This window comes from Alosa pseudoharengus, unplaced genomic scaffold (genome assembly GCF_046254945.1).
Source record: "Alosa pseudoharengus isolate Yale_2024_CS ecotype anadromous, Long Island Sound unplaced genomic scaffold, YU_APseudo_1.1 YU_APseudo_1.1_scf_20, whole genome shotgun sequence".
Classification (NCBI taxonomy): Eukaryota; Metazoa; Chordata; class Actinopteri; order Clupeiformes; family Clupeidae; genus Alosa; species Alosa pseudoharengus.
The window spans coordinates 13,561,354-13,571,353 of record NW_027468664.1 but is presented as its reverse complement, the minus strand read 5'-3'; the positions used below and the strand labels follow the sequence as shown (position 1 = coordinate 13,571,353).

At 44.2% G+C, this 10,000-nt stretch overlaps 1 protein-coding gene across 1 annotated transcript in view; it reads right to left on the bottom strand.

Moving 5' to 3' along the window:
* foxp2 (forkhead box P2) overlaps nt 1–10,000 on the bottom strand; it is a 63,980-nt gene that overhangs the window by 8,327 nt on the left and 45,653 nt on the right. Inside the window, exons 8-10 of the mRNA XM_076297330.1 lie at nt 4,566–4,776; nt 3,347–3,450; nt 2,997–3,098 (exon numbers count right to left, since the gene is read on the bottom strand). Of these exons, the coding sequence (XP_076153445.1) occupies nt 2,997–3,098; nt 3,347–3,450; nt 4,566–4,776 (417 nt within the window). The remainder of the gene's footprint in view (nt 1–2,996; nt 3,099–3,346; nt 3,451–4,565; nt 4,777–10,000) is intronic.

Here is a 10,000-nt window from a genome sequence, read left to right as displayed (position 1 = left end):
CGCACGCACGCACGCACGCACGCACGCACGCTCGCACGCACGCACATAGTTAAATCCAGTGCTCCATGCTTTATGTACTGAATGGAACATTAAGTTAATGATGAACAGAATAGAAGGAGAGGTCTTTTACATAAACTGCTAGCTAATAAGCAAGGGAAATGGCTGTCCCATTAGAGAGAGGAAAGATGCTTTCGTTGCTGTTAAATAAGGTGGTGTTGACACACACACACACAGACACACACACACACACACACACACATATACACACACACACACTCCCGTGCTGCCCTAAGTAACTCTATAGACAGTCCTGCTGTAAAAAAAGGGGTTTAAAAAGTGGTATAAGTGAAATCATAAATGGGCAGTATATTAGCCTAGACACATATAATCAATAATATAGTTTATGAACAGCACAGTTGCATGGCACAAAGCACCAGTATCCAATTCATAGTAGTTTTTGTAGTCCTGCGTGATATGACATATTGCTGCTTATAAACACTGGGCTGCAACATGCATATGTCATACCAGGACGTCTTTGTGGAGAAAAAAATAAATCTGCTCTTCCCACTCTCTTAAACCTATAAGATTTCCTTTTTTAATTAAAACGCACAGCAAGGCCCTACAAATAATAACCTTTGGTTGAATATTACACTTTATCTCTGTATTATTTCAGGGGGTGGGGCAGGGGGGCTGACGTAGGTTTTTTTTTTTTTTTTTGCTTTCTGTCTTGTGGAAAAAAGGATTCTGAAAGGGGGAGAAAGAAGAAAAAGCACAAAAAAAAAAAAAAACTCATAAGCACAACCCGAATCTGACCTGGAAATCCCAGGATTTGATTGATCTTAATGCCCATGGCTCTCAATATGATAATTTTAATATTAATGAGCAAATGAGCGGTTTTATTATGCATGCTATATAGTTAGAACTAATAAGCTGCTGCTGCTGAAGAAGACAGAGAAGAGAGGAGAGGAGAGGAGGGAGGGAGGGAGAGAAGAGAAAGAGAGAGACAGAGGAAGGGAGGGAGGTGGAAGAGAAGGAGGAATAGAGGGAGGGAGTGAGGAGGAAAAGAAGAGAGACAGAGGGGAGAAAAGAGAGAGCGGCAAGAGAGCGAGGAAGAGAGTGGATGAGAGTGAGAGTGAGAAAGAAAGAAGGAGAGAGAGGAAGAGAGAGAGAGAGAGAGAACTGAGTTGATGAGACCAAGCTGCGATATTAAATCACCTTTCATTCCTTTTTAAAAATTCTCTCAGTTAATCAAATGACAAGCCTGCTGCACCCCAGTCCTCTCCTCTCCTCTCCTCCCCTCTCTCTCCTCCCCTCCAAAGCCCTCTGTACAAAGGCAGAGTACAGCGAGGCAGAGAAGCAAACAGCACCTATAGGACTCCCTGACATAAAGGAGAGCAGCCCAGCCCTGTGTGGCATGCCTACTGACTAACTAAGCAAATGAATGGACTGCTCCAGGTTATCTCAGTGAATGTGTGTGTGTGTGTGTGTGTGTGTGTGTGTCCAGTGGATGCTTTTAACTTGTGAATTGTGTGCCTGTATAAGGTTTAGTGCTGCAAAACACTGAACAAAGGTGTGTGACTGAGTGTGTGTGTGTGTGTGTGTGTGTGTGTGTGTGTGTGTGTGTGTGTGTGTATGTGTGTGTACGTCCCTCCAACAGGACAGCTGCATTGCACACTAAGCTGCTGGTTCATGCTGGAGTCATTTGCATTCCAAATCCAAATTAATTCACTTTGGCAAGTCTAGTGCTCAGAGACACTTAGCATTCTGATTAGAAATATGCAGTAATACATCTGCACCACAAACACACACACACACACACACACACACACTGAACATGACTATGCGCAGCAATCACCAGCTGAAGGGCCTCCTGCACATGATGCAGGTAAGAGGAATAACTAAGAGGACTGTTCTGTGTGGCTGAGAGATGCACGCTTTCTTCATTTCCTCAAGCCTAAAAAAGCTGTCGAAAGCTCAAAGACAGGACACTATTCCTAGCTCCTGTTGTTGGCTAGCCAGACAATGAAGCTGTAGGATGGGTGGGGGGTGAGGGGGGTGGGAGGGTGCATTACAAATGAGGCCCTTTGTTCTGGTAAATAAAGACCCCCCCCTCCCCTCCCCACCCCACCCCACCCCGCCTCTACTGCCATCACCAGTCCCCCTCATCCTGGCAGATTAATTCCCCTGTTAGCTGGGGCTACGCGACCTTAACCTCTCACGTGTGTGTCCCTGCCGCTTCACACACACAAACTCACACACACACACACACACACACACAGACACAAACACTGTCACAGATACACACACAAGCACACACACACACACACACATCAATATAAAGCTCTCCTCGCCTAGTTCCAGGAAAGCAAACAAGCATCTCTCAAAAAGTAATTAACCAATAATATGCAATAGATGTGTGAAAAATGGGTAGAGAGAGAGAGAGAGAGAGAGAGAGAGAGAGAGAGAGAGAGAGAGAAAGAAAGAGAGAGAGAGAGAAAGAGAGAGAGAGGGGGCAGACAGGGGAGAGAGACAGAAGGTGCATCTAACAAAAGGTGCTGATGATGGAGGAGACTGGTGGTAATTAGCATGTCCAGGCCCTCTCCGCCCTGCCAAACGCCGCGCCTATTAATTGCACCGAATTACAGCAACGGTATCACAGGCAGAATTATTCTTTCACTGTCATTCCGAGAAAGGGAGAGAGGAAGAGAAAGGAGACAGAGAGAGAAAAAGAGAGAGGGGGAGAGAGAGGGAAAGAGAGAGGGTCAGAGGCAGAGTGGGCGAGACAGAGAGAGAAAGAGAGAAAGAAAGAAAGAGAGGAAATTTGCTCTATTCAAGAGGCAGGTTAAAACGGGGGGAAGTGAGATGCTAATCTTCTTCTTGTCAAGTAAACAAATGTCCCTGCTAGGCCTCTGTGACCCACCAAAGCACCTTGGGAAATGCACCTTTATCAGGAGTTTGTGTGTGTGTGTGTGTGTGTGTGTGTGTGTGGCATTTACCTTCCAGGTGGCAGCATTGCGGCGGAAGTAGGCAAAGGTGCGCGTGAACCAGCTGTAAATCTCGTTAAGAGTGAGCTGCATGTCGTTGGAGTCCATGATCGCCTGAGAACACAAACAATCAAATACACACACACACACACACACACACAACACATACATACACAGACACACACATAGACAAATGAAATCAAACACACACACACACACACACACACACACACACACACACACACACACACACACACACACACACACACACACACAGCGTTAGACACTTCAGGCTTTTTATTCAAGCAGCAATTAATTTGAATCTAATCGGGCAGGAGTTAGTTTATTCCTGTGCTTCTTACCTGTCTAATAAGGGTTGCGTACGTGAAGGGCGGCCTCACATCGGCGTTCTTATAAAACTCGTAGTTTGGGGCAATCTCTGGAAAAGTAAATACTTTGTCACCACCTGAAATAATTGGCAAATGTGAATCCTCAAGGAAATGAATGCACGCAGGGCATCAGGGAATGGGAGCAAATGCAAAAAGGCAGGAAAAGGGTGGGAGAAAGAGGAGAGGCAGAGGGAAAGAGAGAGAGAGAGAGAGAGAGAGAGAGAGAGAGAGAGAGAGAGAGAGAGAGAGAGAGAGAGAGAGAGAGAGAGAGAGAGAGAGAGAGAGGAGTGTGTGGGGGGGTGGGGGTGGGGGTGGGCAGGGCACATCAAATCAACATTTTACATGTCTAACAAAATGCATTTTTAATTAATTTCTCTCATGAGAAATCTTAAACATTAATACATCCATGAAATTAGCAGCGTGTGGATATTTTGTAGCCGTCTGCATAATTCATGCTCGCCCCGGCGCTGTCGCGACGACAGTAGTAAATATAAACATCAATTCGGGGTCTTCGGAATGCAGAGCTTAGCACACTCACATGTGGGCATGAAATGTAATAAATATTGTATCGTTTTCTATTTCAATGTAATTAGCACTCATGCAATATGTATGGACTATGCTGTGCCCTATTTGTCTATTTTGCATTGGGAGAAATTAAACTGTGTGAATGTGTGTGCGTGCAAGTGTGTGTGGACATGTATGTCTCTCTCTGTGTGTGTGTGTGTGTGTATGTGTGGTATGAATTTCAGTGCTTGAGACAGCATGGTTTTTCCAGAACATGTGTATGTATATGTGTGTGAGAGAACAAATATATATTTTACATTTTTAGTGTTTAATATATTTTTATGAAATGTGTGCCAGTGTTTCTAAGGCTATTATTTTGAAAATGTGTGTGTGCGACTAGGAAATGTATCTACTGTATGTGTGTATGTCCTCTGTGTTACCTATACATATATGTGTGTGTGTGTGTGTGTGAGAGAGAGTGATCTGTATTACCTATGTGTATGTGTGACTGATCTGTGTGTGTGTGTGTGTGTGTGTGTGAGAGAGAGTGATCTGTGTTACCTATGTGTATGTGTGACTGATCTGTGTGTGTGTGTGTGTGTGTGTGTGTGTGTGTGTGTGTGTGTGTGAGTGATCTGTGTTACCTATGTGTGTGTGTGTGTGTGTGTGTGTGTGTGTGTGTCCTCACCTGACAGGGGCATGGTGGCGTACTTGTCGGAGTGGCGTCGGCGCATGGCGCCCATGCTGGGCACGTTGGCGGGGCTGAGCACGGACGGCACCTGGGACATCTGGGAGAGTGGCGTGATGGGCGCCGTGGGCGTGGTGGGCGTCTGAGGTAGGGTGGGCGGGGACACCGACGGCAGGTTCTTGGACATGGTGACGCTCGAAACCAGGTTCAGCTGGCGCAGAGGAGAAGGAGGAGAGAGAGGGGGAGAGAGAGGGAGGGAGGGAGTGGGAGAGAGATGGAGAGAGAGAGGGAGAGAGAGAGAGAGAGAGAGAGAGAGAGAGAGAGAGAGAGAGAGTGGGAGGGAGTGAAAGAGAGAGTGAGATGGAGAGAGAGAGAGAGAGAGAGAGAGAGAGAGAGAGAGAGAGAGAGAGAGTGGGAGGGAGGGAGGGAGGGAAAGAGAGAGTGAGTGGGAGAGAGAGATGGAGAGAGAGAGAGGGATAGCGAGAATAAGGAGAGTGAGAGTGGGAGTAAAATAAAGCGGGGTAAGGGGGAAAAGGGAGGAGGAAAAATCAGAAGAGAGATTGATAGAGAAGAGACAGAAAAGATGAGTAGCGAGAGAGACAGAGAAAAGGAGAGAAAAAGGAGAGAGAGGGAGAGAGACTTTTAGTTTAAAGAGCTCCGACAGACACAAGCGGGCTTGTCTCCACAGCTGTGTTGCTGCTAACGAGCAAGCGAGGAGGCAGCCAATCTCCACTAATTACAGGATGAAATTGTATCATAAGAATTCTAATTAGAGCACGCTGTTAAAGATTATCTAATGATCAGCCTCTGTGTTATCCTAACCCATCTCCAGCCCGCAAGAGCACTCCATGTGAGCGTGCATGTGTGTGTGTGTGTGTGTACTTGTGTTTTTGTGTGTGTAATACAGAAATGGAGTGTGTCTGTGTGTGTATCTGTGTGAGTGTGACCATATGTGTGTGTGTGTGTGTGTGTGTGTGTGTGTGTGTGTGTGTGTGTATGTGTGTGTGTGTGTGTATGTGTGTGTGTGTGTGTGTGTGTGTGTGTGTATGTGTGTGTGTGTGTGTATGTGTGTGTGTGTGTGTGTGTGTGTGTGTGTGTAAGAATAAGGATGAATGCAGCCACCTGGCTCCTGCTTGGTGCGTTGACCCCGGGATCGTGACCTTTTCTGGATACAAAACAGTCCTACATGCTTACACACTTCCCCCATGTCTCTCTCTCTCTCTCTCTCTCTCTCTCTCTCTGTATGTCTCTCCCTCTTCTTGTCTCTTCCTCCCCTAACCCAAACACAGTCTGTCACTTCAACCACTCTTGACCCTAATGGAGACGCGTCGCTAATCCCTCTCCTCTCTCTCTTTTCTTTCTTCTCATCCCCCTCTCCGCTCCTGTGTTTCAAACCTCATGTGAGCGACTCTAGCCAACTGGAAAATTCCGGGCTGACCTTTAGTCCTGTTACTAATTGGTTGGAATGGTAATGACATCATTACATATTCAAACCAAATTGCCCTAATTGCGAATTGGCAAGCGGAATTCCGAGGGAGCGTTTGAATTAGAGGTGACTGTTGCGAGTGGGATGGGATACGGAGAGAGAGAGAGAGAGAGAGAGAGAGAGAGAGAGAGAGAGAGAGAGAGAGAGAGAGAGAGAGAGAGAGCGAGCCGGAGAATGAGAGAAAGATGGATAAATAAGAGTGAAAGTCAAGTTTGCCAGCCTCGTGTGGAAGCAATGGGCTTTAACTGACAATTATAGTCCCGCTTGTCACTGATGAGATAATACTAACAGATTAAAGCCAATAAGAAGAGCAGACAGAGAATTAAAATGACACAGCTCAATTGAACCATTGTGCCAGTTTACAGGGTCGCTTGATTATCACAATTTAAAATGGGTGCATAGCCACAACACTGAACGTGGTCACTTAAGAGACTGGATAACTAGGCTGTATTCAGAAATAAGATTACTGGCAATATCGCTAATTTTCAAATAAAATGTCACCCCATTAAGGACAAAAGGGAGCACATTAGAGAGTGGCTTAATGTGTGTTTTGTGTGTGTGTGTGTTTCATGTGTGTTATATGTCCTTGTGTATGTGTGTGTGTGTTATATGTGCGTGTGTGTCTTAAATGGCATCATGGGCAATGGGGGGACAGTAAGTTCTTCCAAGCAGCCTCATAATAACTAGTGCTACGAGTTGAAGAGCGGAATAAAGAGAAGAGAAAAGAAGAGAAGAGACTGTGGCAAATTTATTAGTATCATTCCTCTCTCTCTATCTCTCTCTCCTTCTCTCTTCTTCTCTCTTCAGTCACTCAGCCTGCCTCTCTTGCTTGCAAAACACTTCATTTGATTTGTACAACATGGCGAATCTCCATATAATTCGGCGGAGGTCAGGTCAAGGCATCGGGCTGGCTCTCTTTGAAGTGTCTCCGACTAAATCCCCCATTCAGTGGGCTGTCTGTGGCGCACAGATGCACAAAACCACACAACATCAACCGCTAATTATGCACCCAGTGCCCAAGGCCAAGCCCCACAAAGAATTTTGATACACCGCACATGAAACAAGAAAAAAAGAAAAATAACGCCACACTTAAATAAATAAACCTGTCAACTGAGTTAGCCTGACAGAGTATGTGGTGGTGGTTTGTGTGTGTGTGTGTGTGCGTGCGTGCGTGTGTGTGTGTGTGTGTGTGGGGCATGCTTATCTATACGGCTAAGACAAGATTTCCCTACAAGCTACACTTTTTTGTGGAAGTGACAGTCAACAAACAAAACCAAAAAAAAAAAATCAACAAACAAAAGTATGACCATTAGGACAAAAATGGACACGAGGGCAAGGAAAAGGAGTAGAGAGATGAATAAATAGACAAATGAAAGAAAGAATGAAATGAATGAATTAATGAATGACTGGTAGATGGATGGATAGAGTTAGCCTGGTCTGGATTATCTAAATAAATATGCATGCTAGAGTGGGTGGATGGGATGGGAGGGAGAGAGGAAGAGGAAGAGGAAGAGGAAGAGTAGGAAGAAGAAGGGGAGAAAGCTCATTATTCATTTCGCAGCCTTGGACACTTTGATTTCTAGGCATCCGTGGCATGGCCAAAAGGTAGAAAGTCAGACAGCCAGGCATACACAGACAGTCACACACACACACACACACACACACACACACAGCGAGAAAGAGAGAGTGAGAGAGAGAGAGAGAGAGAGAGAGAGAGAGAGAGAGAGAGAGAGAGAGAGAGAGAGAGAGAGAGAGAGAGAGAGAGAGATGCATAGCCAAAAGGTAGCACATAATGAAGTGGTGCTGAGAGTAAATGGGGTCGTGTGGTTGAGCGAGCGCTGGCACCTTGTTTTCCTGTCCTGATAGCTGTAAAGTGCACCAGAGATGATCCAACAGGGCGGCTTGCTAACCCTCTATTAAATTCACACTATTAATATTTATCAAATGCGTGAGCTGCCTTTATACCCATTCTCTCTCTGTGTATGACTATGTGTATGTGTCTATGTCTATGTGTGTGTGTGTGTGTGTGTGTGTGTGTGTAAGGATGTAAGGACTGTAGGGATTCAGCACAGTATACTTATAATAATAATAATAATAATAATAATAATAATAATAATAATAATAATAATAATAGATAATGTTATATATGTTATATATATATATATATATATTTATATTAATATATAAATAAAATGAAAGTATATTCAAAAGGATGTGGTGTACTGGAACACACCCTGCCAGACAGGGCGAGACAAAAAGAGTGGGGGATAAGAGAGACAAAAAGAGAAGAGAACTTCCTCATGACGTGACTGCAGATCGCTGCCTTCGTTTAAGAATTCTCCATTAATTGCTCCCCATCAAATGCAATTAGCACCCCTTTCATGTGCGGTTTATGTAATGCAATACCTCATTAACATTATTCATTCATATTCAGCATTCAGATTATAGGCTGCAAATTCTTTATTAGCAGAGATGCTACCAAGCTGCTGGAGTTTTTGAAGATTAAACAAAAAAATTGGGGAAATGGGGAGGGGAGGGGGGGGGGGCAATTGAATAATGAATTGGTGAAAAGAAGAAAAAACGAGCGTCCGATTCCTGATGGATTTATGGGGATAATTATTCTATCTTGTGATTATCCTCACAGGGAGATGGACTAGGAGGGAAATGATTCCATTGACACAAGACGCTCAGGATGCTAAACACCAACTAAGACGTGCCCCCTACCAAGCAAATTTACCACATCACTTACTGAATAATGTTTACCATAAATTAAACATTTTTACTGAATATTAGCACGGATCTATTAACTGGCATTATTCAAAAATATAATGTGTATTTTGCCATAAGTTATGTACATAATTTTAATTATATTGTGTATGGAGAGTTTGGTTCCAAAACGCCATATCCGCCATTCTAATGAATTTTAATAAATCATTTTTTTTACATTTTGTTTTCCAAGTTATTTCAGTAGAACTGTAATTGAGTGTGGTTGTTTGATTTATCTTTACTCAATCAAAACAACACAACTGCAATTTGATTGATATTACTGAAGTACACAATAAAATAGCCTGACTTTTTAATATATAGCATTTTGGAACCAATCTCTTCAAACAATATATCTATCTGAATATAGATACAGATGTATACAGTATGTTTTGCAAACACACCATACCAAATCTGCCATGTAATTTCATGCTGTGTGCAACAATCGATGTACAAGGCATTTTATATCACAGCATGGTTTAGTCTCAATAGCTTGAGTTTTTTTTCCTCCTTCTTGAGATGTTTACTGATTGCTGGCTATTTGGTGTGGATTCATTTTGGCCGGTGGCAGTCTACTGCGCTCTGCAGTTAGGTGAGCTGTTTGTTTGGTGAATGAGATGATAGCGCTCTCTCTCTTTTGCTCTCTCTGTCTCTCTCTCTCTCTCTCTCTCTATCTCTCTCTCTCTCCATTGGCGGGCTTCTGTGAGCTCCTTGGGCTCACAGTGCTTAACAGTTATTGCCTCTGGCCAACAGGTTGTTTGTGACATTAAATCCATCACCGCAAAATGGCCCACCGTTTTGCCGAAAAACTTCAAGCTGTGATTTAATACATTCGCTGCTAGGCTGGAGACACGCACACACACACACACATACCCTGACAAACACACAGACAAACACACAAGCAGACACAGACACACAGAGAGGTACGCAGGCAGGCAGACACACACACACACACACACACACACACGTTTGATGGAGATGTATGTAACCTGGCATTACAAATCCTATTGGCTTCACACACTCCATCAGTCTCAGGGCTCTTAAGGAGAGTCTGACGGGCTGTTTGCAGTGCATGGAGCAATATGCACTCACACGATTGAGTGTGTGTGTGTGTGTGCGTGTGTGTGTGTGTGTGTGTCTGTAGGCAGCTGCTCTGCTGCATGTATAGGAATATACACCAACAGGT